This window comes from Dipodomys spectabilis, unplaced genomic scaffold (genome assembly GCF_019054845.1).
Source record: "Dipodomys spectabilis isolate Male_0828 unplaced genomic scaffold, ASM1905484v1 ptg000085l, whole genome shotgun sequence".
NCBI classification, from domain to species: Eukaryota; Metazoa; Chordata; class Mammalia; order Rodentia; family Heteromyidae; genus Dipodomys; species Dipodomys spectabilis.
In genome coordinates, this window is record NW_024870762.1 from 6,409,907 (window position 1) to 6,434,412 (window position 24,506).

General features: G+C 51.1%; 1 protein-coding gene across 9 annotated transcripts in view; it reads left to right on the forward strand.

Moving 5' to 3' along the window:
• The window catches only part of LOC122111316 (class I histocompatibility antigen, Gogo-B*0101 alpha chain-like), a 45,109-nt gene extending 20,922 nt beyond the window's left edge, over positions 1-24,187 (forward strand). The window contains exons 1-8 of one of the 9 annotated variants that reach the window (XM_042684085.1): positions 3,947-4,050; positions 4,293-4,562; positions 4,776-5,051; positions 5,733-6,011; positions 6,139-6,255; positions 6,669-6,701; positions 6,826-6,873; positions 7,032-7,352. In XM_042684085.1, coding sequence (XP_042540019.1) covers positions 3,987-4,050; positions 4,293-4,562; positions 4,776-5,051; positions 5,733-6,011; positions 6,139-6,255; positions 6,669-6,701; positions 6,826-6,873; positions 7,032-7,036 — 1,092 coding nt within the window. In that variant the 5' untranslated portion in view covers positions 3,947-3,986 and the 3' untranslated portion in view covers positions 7,037-7,352. Of the gene's footprint in view, positions 1-3,944; positions 4,051-4,292; positions 4,563-4,775; positions 5,052-5,732; positions 6,012-6,138; positions 6,256-6,668; positions 6,702-6,825; positions 6,874-7,031; positions 7,357-20,779; positions 20,900-21,140; positions 21,411-21,623; positions 21,900-22,567; positions 22,844-22,970; positions 23,088-23,500; positions 23,534-23,658; positions 23,707-23,853 lie in introns of those variants that run through there. The other 8 variants (XM_042684089.1, XM_042684091.1, XM_042684092.1 and 5 more) reach the window with 8 other exon arrangements.
• Positions 24,188-24,506: the final 319 nt, after the last annotated feature.

Sequence of the window (24,506 nt, forward strand, 5' to 3'; positions counted from 1 at the left end):
GACCACAGCTGAAGAATATCTCAGCCCCTAATGGTCTTGGATTTCTGTAAACCACACCTGCGTGGGGTTCTGACCTACAAAGCCCTGCTCCACTGGAGGGCGTTGCTGCTCTTTGTCTTCCCTAGACAAGGCATGTGAGTCTGGCCAAAGAAAACACCTTCATCATCTTAGCTACTCAGGAGGCGAGATCTGAGGATCGCGGTTCAAAGCCAGCCCGGGCAGGAGAGACCATGAGACTCCTATCTCCAATAAACCACCAGAAAACCGGAAGTGGCACTGTAGCTCAAGTGGTAGAGTGCTCGCCTTGAGCTGAATTGCTGAGGGACAGCGCCCAGGCCCAGAGTTCAAGCCCCACGACCGACAAAAAGAAAAAAAAAAGAAAACACCTTCATCACCTTCAACCATGAGAAGGAGGAGGAGGAAGATAGTTGGAAACAGTGACTTTGAAAATCTTTCAGAAGCGGTGTAGACAGATAATAAAGACCAAATTGCAGGGCTGAACTTTCTTTCTTCAGTAAATGGGAAGTATACACTGAATAAAACCTAGCATGGAAAATACTGTTGAGAAAGGGTAATATTTGTTATTCAGTAAACACTTTTGAACATCAATGATGGGTCAGGCATTATTATAAGCATTTAGATTACCACAAGTGAACAAAACAGACAAAAAAATATGCTCCTAGCTGGGTGCCAGTGATTCAGGCCTGTAATCCTAGCTATTCAGGATGCTGAGATCTGAGGATCACGGTTCAAAGCCAGCCTGGACAGAAAAGTCCATGAGACTCTTATCTCCACTTCCAGAAAACTGCAAGTGGCGCTGTGGCTCAAGTGGTAGAGTGCTCGCTTTGAGCTGAAGAGCTGAGGGACAGCGCCCAGGCACAGAGTTCAGGCGCCACAACTAACCCCCCTCCACACACACACACACACACACACACACACTCAAAAAAGTTATTCTCCCTTGTAGAGCCAACAGTTTCATGGGAAAGCAGAAGACAAACATTATTGAGAGGTTTTTGGTTCTGCGTACTAGAAATTGAATCAGGGGCTGGGAAGGTGGCTCAGTGGTAGAGCGCTTGCCTTGCATGCCTGAGGCCCTGGGTTCAATTCCTCAGCACCACATAAGCAAAAAGAAAAAAGCCAGAAGTGGCGCTGTGGCTCAAGTGGTAGATCGCTAGACTTGATCTGAAAAGCTGAGGGACAGCGCCCAGGACCAGAGTTCAGGCCCCACGACTGGACCCAAAAAATAAAAAATAAATAAAAAAAAAATAGAAATTGAATCAAGCTAGCTTAAGGGAAAGGAATTCTTGAGACAAAGGGTGAGTGGCTGTGTTGGGGATACCTCCTAGAGATGGTCGCAGGAACAGTTTGGTGTATAAGCACCTTCCTAGAACCCAGCCCTGGCAATGATGAGGCAGTGTGAGCTGTGGAATGTCAACATCCTGTCTATTACAGAACTTACACCTTTTCAGTCCTACTTTTTTCCTTATGAAGAAGAGTTTCTCTTTGCAAGTAAGCTCTTCAGATTTTAGAGTGGTACACCTCAAAATATCACTGCACCAACTAGATACTGTGGGCTCACACTTATAATCAGACTGAAGTCTGAGGATGAAGATTTGAAGCCAGCCCTAGCAGACAAATCTGAGACTCTTACCTACAATTAACCAGCAAAAACGTGGCACTCTATGTATGGCTCAAGTGGTAGAGTGCCAGCTGTGAGTGACAAAGCCAAGTGGATTTTCTCTACGTTGGTGCCATTACAAAGTTCAGAGCTAATCAGAATAGGAAAACCATGATATTCTAGACTGCAAATTAATCAGCAAAATAGTCAAAAGTGCAGCTGTGGCTCAATTGGCAGAGTGGTAGCCTTCAGCAAAATAGCTAAGAGGCAGCACCCAGGGCCTGAAACTAGCACCAACAAACAAAACCACACAAGACTAATAAACAATTGTTTCTGTTAACCTGAAATTACTTATTAGAATTATAAACAATTGAAGGTTTTATTGTTATGTTAAAGGTAAGCGCACAGCAGTTACAGTTTCAGAAGTCAGGTGAATAGAACATTTCTTTTTGGACAATGTCACCCCTACTCTTGCTTTCCCAGTTTTTCCCTTCTGGCCTCACCCACTAGTTGTATAGTTTATTTTTCACATACACATCAAGTGCATAGCACTACTGCATTTGTTCACCCTCCTTTCCTCCATTTTTGTCAAGTCATGTATTTATTTATCTTTGCTGGTTATTGGACCAAGCATGGTCCATGAGCTTCTTTTGCTCAAGGCTAGTGCTCTCTCTAACATTTGAGCCACAGCACCACTTCTGGTTCTTTGAGTAGTTTATTGGAGGGGAGAGGGCTGAGAATGTGGTTTACTGGTATGCTTGCCTAGCGTGCATGAAGCCCTGGGTTGGATTCCTCAGTACCACATACACAGAAAAAGCAAGAGGTGGTGTTGTGGCTCATGTGGTAGAGTGTGAGCCAGAGCAAAAGCCACTCAGAGACAGTACCCAGGCCCTGAGTGTAAGCCCCAGGACTGGCAGAAGAAGAAGGAGGAGGAGGAGGAGGAGGAGGAGGAGGAGGAGGAGGAGGAGGAGGAGGAGGAGGAGGAGGGGGGGGGGGGGGGGAGGAGGAGGAGGAGGAGGAGGAGGAGGAGGAGGAGGAGGAGGAGGAGGAGGAGGAGGAGGAGGAGGAGGAGGAGGAGGAGGAGGAGGAGGAGGAGGAGGAAGAAGAGAGAAAGAAAGAAAAAAGAAGAGCATTTCCCAGTTTCCTGACCCAACTAACTTCCAACTGGAATTCTGAGATCTCTGACTCCTGAATAATTATGGTTAAAATCATGAGCCACTAGCAACAGAAAAATGTCAAGTTTTTTCTTTGTTTGTTTGTTCCAGTCTAGGGGCTTGATGAACTCAGGTCTGGGCTCTGTCCCTGAACTTTTTTTGCTCAAGGTTAGCATTGTACTACTTGAGCCATAATGTTACTTCTGGCTTTTTCTTTTATTGTGGAACTAAGGAATTAAACCCAGAGCTTCATGCATGCTAAGGCAATCACTCTCCCACTAATCCACATTCCTAGCCCCAAGTCAAGTACTTTGAAGGCTTGTTGTTGTTTTGGTCAAGCTTGATTGAGCTCAGACCTGGGTGCTGTCCCTGAGCATTTATACTCAAAGCTAGCACTTCATCACTTAGAATCCCAGCACCACTTCTGAGTTACTGGTAGTCAATTGGAGATATGAGTCTCAGGAACTTTCCTGCCCTGGCTGGCTTTGAACCTCTATCCTCAAATCTTTGCTTTCCAAGTAGAGAGGGCTACAGGGCATGAGCCATCAGCTTTAAAGACTTTCATATCTAAAAGTCATTTTTTGTTTTTTGGCCAATCCTGGGCCTTGAACTCAGGGCCTGGGCACTGTCCCTGATTTTCTTTTGCTCAAGTCTAGTTAGCACTATACCACTTGAGCCACAGCACCACTTCCAGATTTTTCTGCATATGTGGTACCGAGGAATAGAACCTAGAGTTTCAAACATGCTAGGCAAGCACTCTACCATTACACCATATTCCCAGCTCTAATAGCGAATAGTGACAGAACTCATATGATACAAATACCTTTGGGGTCGACATAAATGTGTACAGAGATCCTAGACGCAAACTCTTTGAGAACCTCTGACTTCGCCATCAGGCCAAACCCAGAAGAGGCTGGGACAGAGTGCTGGTGCGGGGGACAGGGACTAGGACTAAGCCCAGGTGCCCAGGCCTAGATCTCAGCATCTCAGAGCCAGAGCTGCTCTGGGTGGGGATTCCGAGTCTCCCCAGTTTTACTTCTTCTCCAATCTGTGTTGGCCGCTTTTGCCCAGATACTGGTGACACTAACAAGCTCTCGCTGCTATTGGCTGTCGGGTTCTAGAGAAGCCAATCAGTGTCACTGGGGTTCCGGGTTCTAAAGTCCCCCGCGGAGCTACCGGCACTCAGAGTCTCCCCGGATTCTGGGGCTGCGCTCATGGCGCCCGGATCCGTCCTGCGGCTGCTGTCGTGGGTGCTGGCGCTGGCCGGGACCTGGGCGGGTGAGTCTGGGACCCGTGGGCAACACGAGTCCGCAGGGTAGAGCGAGGGGTGGCGGTGGGGTGAGGCGCCGTCGGGGGGCAGGGCCCGGGCAGCCGCGTCCCCGTCCCCTCCGCCTGACCCGTCCTCGGGTGCCCTCGCTGGGCGCCGCCGGGGTCATTCGCACCCCCTTTGCTTCTCCCGCGTGCCGAACCCCTTCTCCGCTCCCGCCGCGCTCCCGGCTCTCACCCGCGCCCGCCCGCAGGCCCCCACTCCCTGCGGTATTTCTACACCGCCATGTCCCGGCCCGGCCTCGGGGAGCCCCGCTACATCGCCGTCGGCTACGTGGACGACGCGCAGTTCGTGCGCTTCGACAGCGACGCCGCGAACCCCAGGATGGAGCCGCGGGCGCCGTGGGTGGAGCGGGAGCCGCCCGAGTACTGGGAGCGGCAGACGCGGATCAGCAAGGACAACGCAAAGATTTACCGACGGAGCCTACAGAATCTGCTCGGCTACTACAACCAGAGCGCGGACGGTGAGCGACGCCGCCGGGTCGCAGGTTACGACCCCTCCACGCCTCCCGCTGACCAGCCCGAGCCCCCGGGGTCTCAGGACTGAGGTTCAGCCCAGGCTGCGGGCGCTGCGGGGGGACCGGCACCCCGGGAAAGAGCCGCGGGGTGGGGCCGGTGTCCTCTCCGTGTAGGCCAAAGTCCCCGCGGGGCGCGGGCTGACCGTGGGGGCGGGGCAGCTTCTCACACCATCCAGATCATGTTCGGCTGCGACTTGAGCGCAGACGGCCGTCTCCTCCGCGGGTACCGTCAGGACGCCTATGATGGCCAGGACTACATCGCCCTGAACGAGGACTTGAGCTCCTGGACCGCGGCCAACATGGCGGCTCAGATCACCAGGCGCAAGTGGGAGGAGGCCAGTGTGGCAGAGCGCTGGAGGGCCTACCTAGAGCACAGGTGCGTGGAGTGGCTGCGCAGATACCTGGAGCACGGCAAGGAGACGCTGCAGCGCACAGGTACCAGGGCCCGGGGACTCCTCCATCTCCTGTGGAAGTCCCCTCCACTCCCACAGCCAGAGAGGAAAAGGGACCCAGCCCACCACACCCCTTCCCCTGCCCAGAGGACCATGAGCCCCTGCCTTTCACATGCTGTGTGACACAGTGGCTCTGGAATCCACCTTGACCTCAAGACAGTGAAAGACACACTCTATCTCTCTCTGTCTCTGTGTCTGTCTCTCTGTCTGTCTCTGTCTCTCTGTCTCTGTCTCTGTTTCTCTCTCTCTCTTTCTTTCTCTCTCTCTTCATGCATGGAGGGGAAGACTGTCCCAGAAACAAGTGTGCAGCTGGCCCCTTTTACTCTGGCAGTGGCCCTGGGCAGCACCAGGAGGCTCTCAGCATTTGTCCTCAACCAGGACCCATTGTGGCTAGAAGTCTCTTCCAGTGCTTTGGAGAAAGTGTCTCTTATCTCCACTCAGGACAGAGCCCAGTGACTCTTGAGAGACCCAGGGCTTCTTCGGTGATCTCAACTAAGTCTAGGACTCTGCAAGGCTTAGGAGATGATTCCAGAAGCCGAGTTCCAGCCTGGATCATTCATCCCTGCTCCCTCTCTGTGCTATGTATCCTCAACATGGTCAACTGACCTGCACAGTGGCCCGTGGGAGGCAAGGAGATGCATGTGAATTTCTGGGTTCTTCTCAGATCCCCCAAAGGCACACATCACCCTCCACCCCACCTCTGAATTTTTTAAGATGACTCTGAGGTGCTGGGCGCTGGGCTTCTACCCTGCGGAGATCACCCTGACCTGGCTGCGGGATGGAGAGGAACAGACCCAGGAAATGGAGCTGGTGGAGACCAGGCCTGCAGGAGATGGAAGCTTCCAGAAGTGGGCAGCTGTGGTGGTGCCTTCTGGGGAGGAGCAGAGATACACATGCCATGTGCAGCATGAGGGGCTGCCTGAGCCCCTCAGCCTGACATGGGGTAAGCAGGGCTGAGGGCACAGAGCACAGCTGTGCTCAGAGACAGCAGGAGGCATGTGCAGCTCTCAGCAGGTAAGGACTGAGAGCTGGGTTCACAGTGCTCATCCTCCTTTCCCTTCTCTTCCCAGAGCCGCCTGCTCAGCCCACCAGTCCCAAGACTGGAATTGTCATTGGCGTGGGCATCTTTGCAGTTCTGGTTGTTGTAGCTGTGGTGGTTTTTGTGCTGAGGAGGAAGAGGACTGGAGGTAGGAAGGTGGAGGTCTGAGTTCCTGGGCCACTTGTGGGTTTCAGGCCCCAGGCAGAAGGGTGAGCTGCACTCCTAATGGGAAGTTGCAGCACACTCAGGGCCTTCCCCAGCCTGACAGCTCCTCTTCTGTAAATCACCTGGAAAACGAAGGACACAAAATTCCCCCTCCTGAGGGTGGTGATGGGAACTGATTGCAGCACTCAGGCCCACAGGGACTCAGCTGCCCACTGAGCTCACACTCCAGGAGGTCCTGGGGTCTCTCTTCCCAACTGTTGCACTCCTCTCTCCTGATGCTTCCTTGGTTCTATGGTCACATTTCTAGAAACTTCCCATGAGGTCAAGGCTAGGGGTTCATCCAGGCCCTCATGGCACTGCTTGTGTGCTGCCTCTCACATGGTGTTTCTCCTACAGGTGACAAGAGAGAAGGCTATGATAAGGCTGCAAGTGAGTGTCATGGGGGAGGAGGTGACCTTTGTTGTGGTGCAGACAGGACCTGTGGGAGCTCATGCACCCCGGAATTCCTCCAGTGACGCCTTGTTCTCTAACCAGTTCCTCTCTTCCACCACAGGAGAGGACAGTGACCAGGGTTCTGATGCTTCCCTCAGAGCTGAAAAAGGTGACAACCTGGAGACTCTAAATGGGGGGCAGGGCTGAGGCCAAGGGAAGGCTGTGCTGCAGTTGCAGGGTCTATGCATTGGGTGTTAGTGGCCTGCTCAGAGTGTGTGGCTAACAGTGACTGATCTGCATTGTTGTGCTTGTTCTTTTCTCCTGCAGTGTGACACAGCTGCTTTGTGTGGTCTGAGAGGCACAGCATTTGTTCCTGCCTCTCCTCCTCCCTCCTGGGACATCATGAGCTCCTGACTTCTCTTCCTGTACCTGGGTTCTGACCGTGTCCAGGCTTCTGTGTGCTGTCAGCATCCTGTGAGGAACTGAGGAGCCAGCCCAGCCCTGAGCACCAGGACCCTCCCCACACTGACCTGGGTCTCTTTCCCCTCCAGCTGCTGCTCCAGCAGAGGCGGGGCCAGGGCTTCCCCATCCCTGACTTCACTTTCCCTTGCTCTGAGCTGCAGCTGCTTGCTTCCTCATTGAGCAAGGAAGGACCATGACATGCAGGAGGAAGGCAGTGCTGCAGGACAGGTGACATGGTGTGGGCGTGGGGACAGAGCTGACTGTGGTACTAGGTGTTCATCATGACCTGGGAGGGAAATTTTGAGAGTTGTGATGAAATTGGCCAAGAGGATATCTAGAGAAAGTGTTGGTAAACTGGAAGATGTCCTTGTCCAAAGTCATTTCCTGTGTTATGTGCACTCCCCTGAATCTGGGATTTGCTGAGCATTCTCACTTGAAGGTTGTTTTTTTTTTTTACTTTATTATTATTATTATTATATGGTCCTGTTGTGGGGCCTGAACTCTGGGCCTGGGCACTGTCCCTCAGTTCTTCAGCTCAAGGCTAGCGCTCTACCACTTGAGCCACAGCGCCACTTCCGGCTTTTTTTTCTTTTTGCTTATGTGGTGCTGAGGAATCGAACCCAGGGCCTCATGCATGCAAGGCAGGCGCTCTACCACCGAGCCACCTTCCCAGCCCCTTGACGGTTTTATTTTTTTGTATTTGTGCTAGTTCTAGGGCTTGAACTCATGGCTTGTCTACTGCCCCTCAGCTTGTTCTTGGTCAAGGTTAGTGTGCTGTTTGAGTCACAGCTTCCCTTCCCGCTTTTGGGAAATAAGAAGGCCCCGGACTTTTTTATCAGTGCTGCTTTCAAGCCATGAATCAGAGAAGTCTGCCTCCTGAGTAGGTAGGAGTATAGCAGGATCCACACTACGTGATGTTGATAGTGATTTTCTTTTTGTGTCATTCCTTGCAGCTTGAAATCAGGGCTTGGGCACTGTCCCTGAGCTATATCACTCAAAGCTGGTACTTTATCATTTGAGTCACAACATCACTTCTGACATGAGCCACTAGCTCTCAGCTGGCATTTACTTTTTGCCAGTTGTGGGACTTGAACTCAGGGCCCGGGCACTGTGCCTGAGCTTCCTTTGTTCAAAGCTATAACTCCACCCTTTTAACAATAGTGCCACTCCCAGCTTTTTCTATGTGGTTGGAGGAATCAAAGCCAGGGCTCCATGCATGTTGGCAAGGATTCTACCACTAAGCCACATTTCCGATCTCTGAAATATTTTTTGAAATCGAAGAAGATGTTTAATGAAGAGGGAAAAAAATGGGTAGATATACAAATGTCCCAGAGTATAGGTTTAATCTATGCAGGCCTGTAGTTTCCAAATGTGACCAAAGGATGGCGATAAAAGTCCAGCTTTTTTTTTTTTTTTTTTTTCTCGTGGACCTGTCTTGGGGCCTGAACTCTGGGCCTGGGCACAGTCTTTCAGCTCTTCAGCTCATGGCTAGCACTCTACCACTTGAGCCACAGCGCCAATTCCGGCTTTTTTTTTTTTTTTTTTTTGCTTATGTGGTGTTGAGGAATCGAACCCAGGGCCTCATGCATGCTAGGCAAGCGCTCTACCACTGAGCCTCCTTCCCAAAGCCCTGGCTTTTTTGCTTTTTGCTTATGTGGTGTTGAGGAATCGAACCCAGGGCCTCATGCATGTAAGGCAAGCGCTCTACCACTGAACCACCTTTCCAGACCCAAGTTCAGCTTTTTTGTTGTCATTTTTTTTTGTTAAAATCAATGTAGAACAATATACATAAGTGCTGAAGCCTGGCTCTGGTGGATTATGGCCAGTATCCTACCCACTCAGGAGGCTGAGATCTAAGAATTGCCATTCAAAGCCAACCCAGGCAGAGAAGTCGGTGAGACACATCTCCAATATGCCATAAGAAAACCCAAGGAACTGCTGTGGCTCAAAGTTGTACAACACTAGCGTTGAGCAAAAGAGCTCTGAGTTCAAGACTCAGAACAGATGAACAAAAAAACACCCCAAAAGCAAACAAACACAACCCACCCCCCACAATAGTGCTGAGTAGGCAAGAAGTTGCCAACTTTGGTACTTGGAAACCTTTGGGTAAATACAGCCCTATGAAGGCATAGGCATGTATTGCTTTGTACATGGCTGGTAATACACTCAGTTTATCTCATCCATTCAAATTTGTGTAAGATTTTGGGTCTGTTGGCCTTTTCACAATTTGGAGGTATGAGGCTGCATTGTGCTTCCCAGAAAATTCACACAGCAAGTAACAAATTTTGACCCCTGTTCACTTATTCTCATTAAGTGGTTTGGATGCCATTGTGGTCGATTCCAATTTATACTCTCAATAGGTGCAGCCCCGTGGGTAGTAAAATCATTATTTAAAGCCTTTCTTGACATCTAATTTATTGATAGGACTAAAACATTCAGGTCTGAGCTAAGTGCTGGTGGCTGACATCACTAATTATAGTCAACTAGTAGGTTGAGATCTGAAGATTGTGGTTTAGCATCAGCCCAGCTGAGGAAGTCCTGAAGACCTCCATCTGCAGTTAACCCTCAAAAAGCTAGAAGTGGACTTGCGAGTCAAGTGTTAGAGGATTAGCCTAGGGTAAAAGTTCAGGGACAAGGACAGGCCTGAGTTCAAGTCCCAGGATCAGCACACACACACACACACACACACACACACACACACACACACACACACACACACTCACAGAACGTAATATATCTGAAGCAGTTCAGAATGTACAAGAGTTCTCTGGGATGCTGTGAAGTGCAAGGAAAAGCAAGAGAAGAATCTGAGCAACTGGAAGGAGAGCTAGAAGCGCTTGGGGTTGTCATTTTCTCCACTTTGCAATGCAGACAACAGGGCTCCTTCCTTCCAGCAACTAAAATTGATTAAGTGTCCTCTGCCTGCCAACCCCTGGGCTGCACTGCACAGAACACGGGGAACCTCTTCCCTCAAGGAGACCTCTCTGTCCACATCTAGCTGAGCCAGTGTCCAGGGACAGGCCTGCCACCTGCAGGCTGCTCCCTGCTGTGCTGCAGCCCTTTGCAGGTCAATTGTGGTTCATTCTCCCCTTGGAACCCATGAGCAGCTGTGCTCTCTTTGAACTCAGTGCACTCTTCTGCTGTGTCCCTAGTTCTCACTATCCTGGCCACCTGACCCCATCAGCCCCAATTTCTTTGGCTTTGCAAAGTCCTCTGTGATAGGTTGGAACTTCTGTTCTAGAAACATATTTGCAGTGTCACAGACAAACTGGAGTAGCTACCCAGGAAAGGAATTTCCAAATGCTTCCCAGCTCTGGGTGAGTAATAAGTCAGCATTCCCAGAGTCAGCCTGGAATTTGCACTTGTAGCATCATCAAACTCACAACACATTAGCATCATTCATTTCAGCAAAACACATTCTTCTGGTGCCAATGTGGAGGGGCCTGCCTGTAATACCAGGTGGGAGAAGTATGCATGAGCCGCATAGCAAGTTCAAGGCCAGCCGGTGCCACTTTGCTGAGTAATTTAAAAACAAACAAACCAAAAACTATTTTGTGGCTGTCCTGGGTCTTGACCTCAGGGCCTGAGCACTGTCCCTGATTGTTTATTCTCTCTGTCTCTCTGTCTCTCTCTCTGTTTGTCTCTCTCTCTCAAGGCTAGCACTCTACCACTAGAGGCACAGTTGCACTTCTGGATTTGTTGGTAGGTAATTGGAGGTAATAGTCACAGACTTTCTTGTTCAGGTTAGCCTCAAACTGCCCACCTTCCCTCCACCTGCCCTCAGCTCTGGTTAGTCCCAGCTCTGCTCCCATTGGAATTCCTGTATTGAAGAGCACAGTCAAGAAGGGATTTTGATCCCCATCTTGATTGGCTGAGAGGATCTGGAAGTTAGTGGAGTTCACGTCCTCATGTTTGTGTCAGGGCATTTCAAGGAGAATGGGTCATGAGAGCTCTGACCTAGGGAGAGTGTCATCAGGTGGTAAATTGAAAACCTGAAGAGAGTTCTGGAAGCTGGTGGACTGTGATATCTGGGACTCCACTGTGTGTGGGTTCCTTGGGGATTGTGTTTTCTCTGCACCCTGTTACTGCCCTGCTCTGCCTCCTGCTGCCACGAGAGGCGCTGTGCTTCCTGCTGTGCCCTGCCTTCCCTCTAAGGCTGACTTGGTCCTTTCAACCCTGACCAAAACACTCCCTTCTGCTCAGCTTCATTCTCAGAAACAAATTAACACAGGAATCTCCTGGCAGACAGCAGGGCCTTTGCTCTGAATACTTAACAATGTGGTTCTGAGGCCTTTGGCTTGGTCTGCAGATTGAATTTGGCATCCCTCAGAAAGTCAAAGGAGGTCAGAACTGTCACGCTTGTGGAGCATGTGTGCTAGCAGAAGAGGCAGGTGGCAGGGTGTGTAAGAGAGCAAGGAAGGACCATGACATGCAGGAGGAAGGCAGTGCTGCAGGACAGGTGACATGGTGTGGGCGTGGGGACAGAGCTGACTGTGGTACTAGGTGTTCATCATGACCTGGGAGGGAACTTTTCTGAGTTGTTGAGAAAATGGAGAAACTGTTGGTAAACTGGAAGATCTCCTTGTGCAAAGTCCTTACCTGTGTTCTGTGGACTGCCCAGATCTGGGATTTGCTGAGTTGAGCCTTTGAGAAGAGACCTGAAGAAAAGATTCTCACTTGAGGGATTTTTTTTGTGTGTGTATGTGCTAGTCTTGGGGCTTGAACTCATGGCTTGTGTGCTGCCCCTTAGCTTGTTCTTGGTCAAGGTTACTGTGCTGTTTGAGTCACAGCTTCCCTTCCTGCTTTTGGGAAATAAGAAGCCCCAGACTTTCCTATCAGTGCTTGTTGAAGCCATGAATCAGAGAAGTCTGCCTCCTGAGTAGGTAGGAGTATAGCAGGATCCACACTACCTGATGTTGATAGTGATTTTCTTTTTGTGTCATTCCTTGCGGCTTGAACTCAGGATTTGGACACTGTCCCAGAGTTTTATCACTCATAGCTAGTACTCTACCTGTTTGAGCCACAACATCATTTCTGGCATGAGCCACTTGTTCTCAGACGATATATATATATTGTCAGTTCTGGGACTTGAACTCAGGTCCTGGGCACTGTCTCTGAGCTTCCTTTGTTCAAAGCTATCACTCCACCCTTTTAACCATACTGCCATTTCTAGCCTTTTCCATGTGGTTGGAGGAATCAAAGCCAGGGTTTCACGCATGTTGGCAAGCATTCTACCACGAAGCAATGTTTTCAATCTGTGATTTATTTTTTTTAAGTCGAAGATGATGTTTAATGAAGAAGAAAAACAAAAGGGTAGACATACAAATGTCCCAGAGTATAGGTTTAATCTATCCAGGCCTTTAGTTTCCAAATGTGACCACACTATGGTGATATAAGTCCAGCCCTTTTTGTGGGACGGTGGAGGGTGAGGGGGTCTGTTCCTGGGGCCTGAACTCTGGGCCTGGGCACTGTCCCTCAGCTCTTCAGCTCAAGGCTAGCGCTCTACTACTTGAGCCACAGCACAATTTCCGGCTTTTTTTCTTTTTGCTTATGTGGTGCTGAGTAATCAAACCGAGGGCCTTATGCATGCAAGGCAAACACTCTACCACTGAGCCAAGTCCAAGTCTCACCAACCCCAAGTCCAGCTTTTTTGTTGTTGTTATTTTTAATCAATGTAGAACCATATAAATAAGTGCGGAAGCCTGGCTCTGGTGGATCATGCCCAGTATCCTACACACTCAGAAGACTGAGATCTAAGCATTGCTATCCAAAACAAATCAAGCAGAGAAGTCCATGAGACACATCTCCAATGAACCATAAGAAAATCCAAGGTACGGCTGTGGCTCAAAGTAATACAACACTAGCCTTGAGCAAAAGAGCTCTGAAATCTAGACCCAGAACAGATGTAAAAAACTCCCCAAAACCAAACAAACACAACCCCCCACAATAGCGTTGACTAGGCAGGAAGATGTCAACTTTGGTACTTGGAAACCTTTGGGTATACAGCCCTTTGGAGGCACGGGCATCTATTGCTTTGTACATGGCTGGTATTACACTCAGTTTATCTCATCCATTAAAATCTGTGTTAAGTTTTTGGGTTTGTTGGTCTTATCCCAATTTGGAGGTATAAGGCTGCATTGTGCTTCCCAGAATATTCACACAGTAAGTAACAAATTCATGACCCCTGTTCACTTATTCTCAGATAAGTGGTTTGGATGCCATTCTGGTTGATTCCAATTTATACTCTCAATAGGTGCAGTGGCCCTATGGGTGGTAAAATCATTATTTAAAGTTTTCCTTGACATCTAATTTATGGATAGGACTAAAACATTGAGGTCTGCGCTAAGTGCTCACATCACTAATTCTAGTTACCTAGGAGGCTTAGATCTGAAGATTGTAGGGAAGTCCTGAAGACTTCCATCCCCATTTATCCCCCAAAAGCAGAATGTGGACTTGTGAATCAAGTGGTTGAGGAGTAGCCTAGAGTAAAAAGGCTCAGGGACAGGCCCTGAGTTCAAGTCTCAGGATCAGCATACACACACACACACACACACACACACACACACACACACACACACACACACACACACACACACACACAGAATGTAATAAATCTGAAGCAGTTCAGAATGTACAAGAGGTCTCAGGGATGCTAAGAAGTGCAAGGAAAGTAAAATAAGAATCTGAAAAACTGGAAGGAGAGCTAGAAGCACTTGGGGTTGTCATTTTCTCCACTTTGCAATGCAGACAACAGGTCTCCTTCCTCATTCCTTCCAGCAACTAACATTGATGAAGTGTCCTCTGCCTGCCAACCCCTGGGCTGCACTGTACAGAACGCAGGAAACCCCTTCCCTCAAGGAGACTTCTCTGTCCACACCTAGCTGAGCCAGTGTCCAGGGACAGGCCTGCCACCTGCAGGCTGCTCCCTGCTGTGCTGCAGCCCTTTGCAGGTCAGGTTGTAGTTCATTCTTCCCTGGGAACCCATGAGTAGCTGTGGTCTCTTGGGACTTAGTGCACTCTCCTGCTCTCTCCATAATTCTTATGATCCTGGCCACCTGACCCCATCAGCCCCACTTTCTCTGGCTTTGCAAAGGCCTCTGTGATAGGTTGGCACTTCTGCTCTAGAAACATATTTGCACGGGTGGCTACCCGGGAAAGGAATTTTCAAATGCTTCCTAGCTCTGGGTGAGTAATAAGTCAGCATTCCCAGAGTCAGCCTGGAATTTGCACTTGTAGCATCAGCAAACTCACAACACATTAGCATCATCCATTTCAACAAAACACATTCTTCTGGTGCCAATGTGGTGGGTCCTGCCTGTAACACCAGGTGGGAGAAGTATGATCAGAGGCCAGCATGAGCTGCATAACAAGTTCAAGGCCAGTCTGTGCCACAATGCTGAGTAATTTAAAAACAAACGAACAAACAAAAAAGTATTTTGTGGGTGTCCTGGGTCTTGACCTCAGGGCCTGGGCACTTTCCTGATTCTTTTTTCTTTCTCTCTCAAGGCTAGCACTCTACCACTAGAATCACAGTTGAACTTCTGGATTTGTTGGTAGGTAATTGGAGGTAATAGTCACAGACTTTCTTATTCAGGTTAGCTCAAACTTTACTCCTCAAATCTCAGCCTCCTGAGTAGGAAGGAATACAGGTATGAGGCACCAGTGCCTCAGTGAATAACCAACGGCTGTGGATGTAGCTCAGTGGAAGAAGACTTGTGCTAGGCTCTGGGTACAAATCCCAGCCCTGGGCTGGGAAGGTGGCTCAGTGGTAGAGCACTTGCCTTGCATGCCTGAGGCCCTGGGTTCAATTCCTCAGCACCACATAAGCAAAAAGAAAAAAGCCAGAAGTGCCGCTGTGGCTCAAGTGGTAGAGCGCTAGCCTTGAGCTGAAGAGCTGAGGGACAGCGCCCAGGCCGAGAGTTCAGGCCCCATGACTGGACCCAAAAAAAAAAAAAAAAAACAAATCCCAGCCCTAGAAAAATAAAAGTAGAAGAAAATCCCCTCTGGAAGTGTATGTTATGACTCCATAACTCTGTAGGGTTTGGCTCACTTAATACAGTCATTTACACTCAGCCCTGATCAGAAGGAGATTCCCTATGCCTTAGGGAAATGCTTCCCAATCCTTAAGCAATGAGACAGGAAGAAAGGGCACAATCTGAGTACAGCAGCTGAGACAGGAAATCTAACGATCAGTTCTGTGCTTAACATGCAGATAGAACAAGAAAAGTGACAGAATGCGTAAACAACAACAACAAAACCCCAGCAATGAAAGGATACAGTATTTTTTTTTTTTTTGGTCGGCCGTGGGGCTTGAACTCTGGGCCTGGGCGCTGTCCCTCAGCTCTTCAGCTCAAGGCGAGCGCTCTACCACTTGAGCTACAGCACCACTTCCAGTTTTCTGGTGGTTTATTGGAGATAGGAGTCTCACAGTCTCTCCTGCCCGGGCTGGCTTTGAACCGCGATCCTCAGATCTCAGCCTCCTGAGTAGCTAGGATTACAGGCGTGAGCCACCAGCGACCGACAGGATACAGTATTTTTTGCAACAGAACGGCTTCAGCGCTGCCTGTGCAGACAACTGCTTTAAGAAGCAGCAAGCAGGACTACCCCAGCAAGGCAGGTGGATGATGATGATTTGCTTCCTTTACAATCCATGCCTGACACCTGCTCATCCTCACATGGGCCCTATGGACACATGACCCTCACCCATGTTCTAGCCAACCCCGGAATTCCACCCCCACCACCATCCCCACCAACACCAGCAGCGTCAACTCCAGAAGCAGAAGCAGGGACCCCGCGCCCGGGAGCACAGGCAGAGTGGAGCTTTGTTGGAGCACTGTTAAGGTCTGTTGGAGCATGGTTCCTGCTAGGCCTTGGCAAGCCCCGCGCTGAAAGTTTCCTTCCTCTAAACGTGCTGTGGTGTTGGCAGAGATTTTCCTTCCCTGCTGGAGTCCGTCCCCGCCCCACGTCCAGCTGCCTGGAGTGAAGGCCGCCAGCCAGGCAGCTTGGAACCCACAAGGAGCAGCATTGGCTTGGAGTGTGGACTGCAGCTGCGGGCGGGGCGGGAGGCAGAGGGGACAGCACAGCGCATCGCAGCCACAGGAGCGGGCTTGCTCCGCGGGGAGGCGAGGGCGGGGCTGTGGGCGGCTGGAGTCAGCAGGAACCGACCTGCCGGCCTGGAGGAGGAGGAAGGCGGCAGCGGCCATAGTGAAAGTGAAGCTGGCATCTGCCCCTCAACAGCGCTGCAAAGCTGGCAACCAGGGCTGTGCGGGAGCCGGGACGCTAGAGGGCGCCACCCGCCCTTTGAAGGCCGGGCCGCGGAGGGGCGGTGTTTCTGGAGCTGGAACTCAGGTGTCCAGCTTGCTAGGCTGGTGCTCTCCCCCTTGACACTCACGTGGAGTCCTATTATATCTTCGTGTAATTGCTGAGAAAGAGTCTCTTCAACTTTATTGGTCAGGCTGGTCTCAAACCTTGATACTTCTGCACTCAGCCTCCTGAGTAGTTAGCTTTATAATCATGACAATCAGTCTGGTGCTGGTGGCTCACAGCTGTCATCCTAGGCACTCAGGAGGTTCAGATCTGAGGTTTGTGATTCAAAGCCAGCCCTGAACAGTAAGGCTATGAGACTCTGATCTCCAATAAAGTACTCAGAAAAAGGTGAAGTGGACTGTGGTGGAAGTGTAGACTGCTAGCTTAGCCTCCAGCCAAAGAAGAACAGGGACAGTGCCCAGGCCCTCCGTTCAAGCCCCAGGAAGGAGAAAATATATAGTAATGTAAATGAAATAGTACAATTTACACTATATTAATGCATTTTAAGTGAAATATAATATGATTTTTTTATGCTACTGTGAATTAGTTAATGCTGAGGGACTAAAATGGTTGTTTTATGTGAAATATATCTTACTGAGATTACTAAGTATGTAAGGTCCCCACCTGGATGGCGAGCAGACTCCACCCTCCTCCAAGCAAAGTCTCCACCCAGTACCTGCTTAGACAACTGGGACACCTGGAAGAGATCACATCTGCATCTGCTGAGGTTCCATCTGAATTTGATGTGGCCACACCTTTCTCCACCCATACCCTAGATAAGGCCTGGCCCAGGTCCTAAGGCTCTTTCTCAGCTCTCTTAGCTCTTTTTCCCAACTCTCTCTCTTTCCCAGCTCTCTGTCTTTCCCAGCTCTTTCCCACCTCTTTTCCCAGTGCTGTCTCTTTCTCAGGTCTCTCCCAGGCCTTTCCCAGTGGCATGGAGTGCCAACCTGGCCTGGTCCCAGCAGGTCTACTGAATAAACCTACCCCTTACCTGAATACAACCTGCATGGTGCTGTTCTTACTCGGCTACCTCTATTTTTCTTTTTCTTTTTCTTTTTTTTTGGGGGGGAGGGGGTCCGGTCGTGGGGCCTGAACTCTGGGCCTGGGCGCTGTCCCTCAGCTCTTCAGCTCAAGGATAGCGCTCTACCACTTGAGCCAAAGTGCCACTTCTGGCTTTTTTCTTTTTGCTTATGTGGTGCTGAGGAATCAAACCCAGGGCCTCATGCATACAAGGCAAGTGCTCTACCACGGAGGCACTTTCCCAGCCCCTCGGCTACCTCTTTTTAAAACCTAACAAGTAAACTATGTACTAGCTAGGCATTGCCGACTCACACTCTTCATCCTAGCTTCTGAGGAGGCTGAGATCTGTGGATCATAGTTCAAAGTCACCCTGGGCAATAAAATCTGAGAGATTTCATCTTCAAGTAACCAGTAAAAAGGCTGGGCTTGACTTGTGGCTCTAGTGGTAGAATGCCAACTAGGCAAGCAAGCTCAGTCTGTTAAGAAGCCCTACATTCCAGACAGATGGAGAGAAGAGGGAGAGAGACAGAGAAAGAGAAAGAGACAGTGACAGAGTGACACAAAGAGATAAGTAAAAGATCTCCTGCTTACCTCCTGTTTTAGTGAAATGTGTCAGCCTTTGCTGCCTTGAGTAGACATCATGCTGTGAGATGTCAGCATGGAAGCAGGGTCAGCATTACTTAGCTGGCTCTGGGCCTGACAGAACTTCCACCCAGACTCAGGGCAGATCCTGAAGCAGTGTGGGCCAGCAGGTGTGATGACACATGCCTGTAATCCCAGCACTGGGGAGGTGGAGACAGGAGAAATGACTTCTAAGCTAGCCTGGGCTTCATAATGACACATTCCTGGTTGTGGGTGTGGGAGTGTAATATAAGCAATGTGGAACAAGGAAGTGCAGGGACTAGACTCCTGCCCTCCCAGAGGCCTGGCCTGCACCAAGCTAACCTTGAAATGTTTGGGTTATGGGGCTGGGAAGGTAGCACAGCGGTAGAGTGCATGCCTTGCAAGCATGAGGCCCTGGGTTCGATTCCTCAGCACCATATAAACAGAAAAAGCAGAAAGTGGCGCTGTGGCTCCAATGGTAGGGCTCTAGCCTTGAGCTGAAGAGCTGAGGGACAGCGCCCAAGCCCAGAGTTCAGGCCCCATGACTGGCAAAAAAAAAAAAAGAAATGGTTGGGTTAGAGTGCTTTAACTGCAGTGAGTTTGACTTCAGAACCTAGCAAGCTAGACAAGAAATACTCCTCCCAAGCTTAGCAACAGCTCAAGAAAGTAATACAATCTCCATTGAGCACCTTTGATATGGAAATTATCCAACCCACCTGATTCAATTGCTGAGACCCTACTTGCCTCAGGGCCAAAGAGCAGCCAACTAAAGTCTCCTTAACCCTGAGAGCTAAGGAGGATTCACACAGGCTGATTCCAACCGGTTCCTTTCCCTTCTCTTCCTTTTTTTTTTTCCGTTATGATGGCTGGAGATTGTCCTGGATTTGAACTGAGGGACTGGACGCTGTCTCTGAGCTTTTGTACTCAAAGCTAGCACTCTATCATTTTGAGCCACAGCGCCACTACCTGCCCTTCTTTTCCTAAAAACCCACACATTCTAAGCAGCTCAACAGTTTTAATTCTACCCATTCATGAACATGGGAAGTCTCTTCCATCAATTCCTTTGGTCTTGTGTAAGTTTCATGGTAGAGGTCTTTATTCTTCTTGGTTAGGTTTATTGGTAGGTATTTTAATATTAAAAAAAATGTTAGGCTGTGAATGTTGCTTAGTGGTAGAATGCTTGCCTAGGATGCATGAAGCCTTGGTTCAATACAGTACCACATAACCAGAAAAACCAGAAGTGGCAAGGAGTGCTAGTCTTGAGCAAAAGAAGAAGTTGAGGGACAGAGCCCAAGCCCTGAATTCAAGCCTCAGGTCTAGCAAAGAAAAACAAAAAAAGTTGGAGGCCAGTGGCTCACTCCTGTAATCCTAGGTACTCAGAAGGCAAGGTTTGAGGATCATGGTTTAAGACACACCCAAGTGGGAAATCCCTGAGACTCTTTTATCCAATTAACCACCAGAAAACCGGAAATGAAACTGTGGCTCTAGTCTTAGAATGCTTGCCTTGAGCTGAAGAGCTCAGAGACCGCACTCAGGCCCACAGTTCAAGCACCACAACCAAACAAAACACAAAACAAAACAAAACAAGACCAGTACTCCCTATTCAACACCAAGGCCACAATCTCTATAATCCTGAAGATGGTGCAGTATGGCTGAGATGGGCTGGATTCTGTCCCTGAACTTCTTTTTGCTCAAGGTTAGCATTCTACTACTTGATCCATAGTGCCACTTCTGGCTTTTTCTTTTTATGTAGTACTGAGGAATTGAACCCAGGGCTTCATGCATGCTAGGCAAGCACTCTCCCCCTAATCCACATTCCCAGCCCCAAGTCAAGAACTGTGAAGGCCTCTTGTTGTTTTGGTCAAGGGGGATTGAGCTCAGACCTGGTTGCTGTCCCTGAGCTTTTATACTCAAAGCTAGCACTCCATCACTTAGAACCCCAGCACCACTTCTGAGTGTCTGGTAGTTAATTGGAGATGATAGTCTCAGGGACTTTCCTGCCCTGGCTGGCTTTGAACCTCTATCCTCATATCTTTGATTCCCAAGAAGCAAGGATACAGGACATAAGCCATTAGGTTTAAAGACTGTTTCATATCTAGAAGTTATTATTTTTTTTGGCCGGTTCTGGGCCTTGAATTCAGGTCCTGGGCATTGTCCCTGAGCTTCTTTTGCTCAAGGTAGTTAGCACCCTACCACTTGAGCCACAGCAACACTTCTCGCGTTTTGTATCTGTTGTGCTGAGGAATGGATCCCCTAGTTTCAAACATGCGAGGCAAGGACTCTACTACTAAGCACATTCCCAGCCCTAACAGTGAATAGTGACAGAACCCATATGATACAAATACCTATGGGGTCGACATGATTGTGTGCAGAGATCATAGAAGCAAACTTTCTGAGGACCTCTGACTTCACTCTCAGGACAAACCCAGAAGAGGCTGAGACAGAGTGCTGGTGCTGAGGACAGTGATCAGGACAAAGCCCAGGTGCCCAGGCCTAGATCTCAGCGTGTCAGAGCCAGAGCTGCTCTGGGTGGGGAATCTCAGCACTGGGGGATTCCCAGTTTCCCCAATTTCACTTCTACTCCGCTTCTGCCCGGATACTGGTGACGCGGCAACAGCTCTCGCTGCTATTGGCTGTCGGGTTCTAGAGAAGCCAATCAGTGTCACTGGGGTTCCGGGTTGTAAAGTCCCCCGCGGAGCTACTGGCACTCAGAGTCTCCCCGGATTCTGGGGCTGGGCTCATGGCGCCCGGATCCGTCCTGCGGCTGCTGTCGTGGGTGCTGGCGCTGACCGGGACCTGGGCGGGTGAGTCTGGGGCCCGTGGGCAACACGAGTCCGCAGGGTAGAGCGAGGGGTGGCGGTGGGGTGAGGCGCCGTCGGGGGGCAGGGCCCGGGCAGCCGCGTCCCCGTCCCCTCCGCCTGACCCGTCCTCGGTGCCCTCGCTGGGCGCCGCCGGGGTCATTCGCACCCCCTTTGCGTCTCCCGCGTGCCGAACCCCTTCTCCGCTCCCGCCGCGCTCCCGGCTCTCACCCGCGCCCGCCCGCAGGCCCCCACTCCCTGCGGTATTTCGAAACCGCCTTGACCCGGCCCGGCCTCGGGGAGCCCCGCTACATCGCCGTCGGCTACGTGGACGACGCGCAGTTCGTGCGCTTCGACAGCGACGCCGCGAACCCCAGGATGGAGCCGCGGGCGCCGTGGGTGGAGCGGGAGCCGCCGGAGTACTGGGAGCAGGAGACGCGGAGGTGCGAGGACAATGCACAGTTTTACCGACGGGGCCTACAGAATCTGCTCGGCTACTACAACCAGAGCGCGGACGGTGAGCGACGCCGCCGGGCCGGAGGTCACGACCCCTCCCCGCCTCCCGCTGACCAGCCCGAGCCCCCGGGGTCTCAGGACTGAGGTTCAGCCCAGGCTGCGGGCGCTGCGGGGGGACCGGCACCCCGGGAAAGAGCCGCGGGGTGGGGCCGGTGTCCTCTCCTTGTAGGCCAAAGTCCCCGCGGGGCGCGGGCTGACCGTGGGAGCGGGGCAGCTTCTCACACCCTCCAGAGCATGTATGGGTGCGACATGAGCGCAGATGGCCGTCTCCTCCGCGGGTACTGTCAGCACGCCTACGATGGCCAGGACTACATCGCCCTGAACCAGGACTTGAGCTCCTGGACCGCGGCCGACATGGCGGCTCAGATCACCAGGCGCAAGTGGGAGGAGGCCGCTGTGGCAGAGCACCACAGGGCCTACCTGGAGGGCACGTGCGTGGAGGGGCTGCGCAGATACCTGGAGCACGGCAAGGAGACGCTGCAGCGCACAGGTACCAGGGCCCAGGGACTCCTCCATCTCCTGTGGAAGTCCCCCTCCACTCCCACAGCCAGAGAGGAAAAGGGACCCAGCCCACCACCCCCCTTCCCCTGCCCAGACGACCATGAGCCCCTGCCTTCCACATGCTGTGTCACACAGTGGCTCTGGAATCCACCTTCACCTCACCACAGTGAAACACACACACTTTCTCTCTCTCTCTCTCTTGCTTTCTCCCTCTCTCTCTCTCTCCCCCCATCTTCCTCTCTTCCCTCTCCCCATCTCTCCATGCCTGGAAGGGAAGACTGTCTCTGAAACAAGTGTGCCGCTGGCCCCTTCCACTCTGGCAGTGGCCCTTGGAAGCACTAGGAGGCTCTCAGCATTTGTCCTCAACCAGGACCCATTGTGGCTAGAAGTCTCTTCCATGTTTTTGGAGAAAGTCTTATCTCCACACAGGACAGAGCAAAGTAACTCTTAAGAAATCAGGGGCTTCTGGCCATGGTGATCTCAACGGAGTCTAGGAATCTGCAAGGTTTAGGAGATGATTCCGGATATCTACTTCCAGACTAGGTCATCCATCCCTCCCCCACTCGCTGTGCTGTGTATCCTCAACATGGTCAACTGACCTGCACGGTGGTCCATGGGAGGCAAGGAGATGCATGTGAATTTCTGGGTTCTTCTCAGATCCCCCAAAGGCACACATCACCCTCCACCCCACCTCTGAACATAAGATGACCCTGAGGTGCTGGGCGCTGGGTTTCTACCCTGCGGAGATCACCCTGACCTGGCTGCGGGATGGAGAGGAACAGACCCAGGAAATGGAGCTGGTGGAGACCAGGCCTGCAGGAGATGGAAGCTTCCAGAAGTGGGCAGCTGTGGTGGTGCCTTCTGGGGAGGAGCAGAGATACACATGCCATGTGCAGCATGAGGGGCTGCCTGAGCCCCTCAGCCTGACATGGGGTAAGCAGGGCTGAGGGCACAGAGCACAGCTGTGCTCAGAGACAGCAGGAGGCATGTGCAGCTCTCAGCAGGTAAGGACTGAGAGCTGGGTTCACAGTGCTCATCCTCCTTTCCCTTCCCTTCCCAGAGCCGCCTGCTCAGCCCACCAGTCCCAAGACTGGAATTGTCATTGGCCTGGGCATCTTTGCAGTTCTGGTTATTGTAGCTGTGGTGGTTTATGTGCTGAGGAGGAAGAGGACTGGAGGTAGGAAGGTGGAGGTCTGAGTTCCTGGGCCACTTGTGGGTTTCAGGCCCCAGGCGGAAGTGTGAGCTGCACTCCTAATGGGAAGTTGCAGCACACTCAGGGCCTTCCCCAGCCTGACAGCTCCTCTTCTGTAAATCACCTGCAACACGAAGGACACAAAATTCCCCCTCCTGAGGGTGGTGATGGGAACTGATTGCAGCACTCAGGCCCACAGGGACTCAGCTGCCCACTGAGCTCACACTCCAGGAGGTCCTGAGGTCTCTCTTCCCAACTGTTGGACTTCTCTTTCCTGATGCTTTCTTGGTTCTATGGTCACATTTCTAGAAACTTCCCATGAGGTCACGGCTAGGGGTTCATCCAGGCCCTCATGGCACTGCTTGTGTGCTGCCTCTCACATGGTGTTTCTCCTACAGGTGACAAGAGAGAAGGCTATGATAAGGCTGCAAGTGAGTGCCATGGGGGAGGAGGTGACCTTTGTTGTGGTGCAGACAGGACCTGTGGGAGCTCATGCACCCCGGAATTCCTCCAGTGACGCCTGTGTTCTCTAACCAGTTCCTCTCTTCCACCACAGGAGACGACAGTGACCAGGGTTCTGATGCTTCCCTCAGAGCTGAAAAAGGTGACAACTGCAGACCCTAAATGGGGGGCAGGGCTGAGGCCCAGGGAAGGCTGTGTTGTAGTTGCAGGGTCTATGCATTGGGTGTTAGTGGCCTGCTCACAGTGTGTCGCTAACAGTGACTGATCTGCATTGTTGTTTCTCCTGCAGTGTGACATAGCTGCTTTGTGTGGTCTGAGAGGCACAGCATTTGTTCCTGCCTCTCCTCCTCCCTCCTGGGACATCATGAGCTCCTGACTTCTCTTCCTGTACCTGGGTTCTGACCGTGTCCAGGCTTCTGTGTGCTGTCAGCATCCTGTGAGGAACTGAGGAGCCAGCCCAGCCCTGAGCACCAGGACCCTCCCCACACTGACCTGGGTCTCTTTCCCCTCCAGCTGCTGCTCCAGCAGAGGCGGGGCCAGGGCTTCCCCATCCCTGACTTCACTTTCCCTTGCTCTGAGCTGCAGCTGCTGCTTCCCCACTGATAAAGAGAATGTGGATGTGGGTCTGTGTTTCAAATTGTTGTCATGGAAAAATGTTGAATAAATCAATGAATAATTCCCAAAATGAAGATAGAAAATCAAACAGGATTACATTCAGGAATCATCATGTTTGCTGAGCTGTGTTGTGGGTGGGGCCAGGGTTAGGCTGAGAACAGGCAGGTGTGGATAGGAGCTCAGTCCATTCTGGACTGTCATGTGTTCAGTCCTCACCTGGGTTGTCTTCCCTGCTGCTCAGTTGTGTTGTTTGCCTAGAATATTCCCCATGAGCCCCTACGATAACAGGAGGTTTTCCTTTGTCTAAGACACAGCACAGACTGTGCA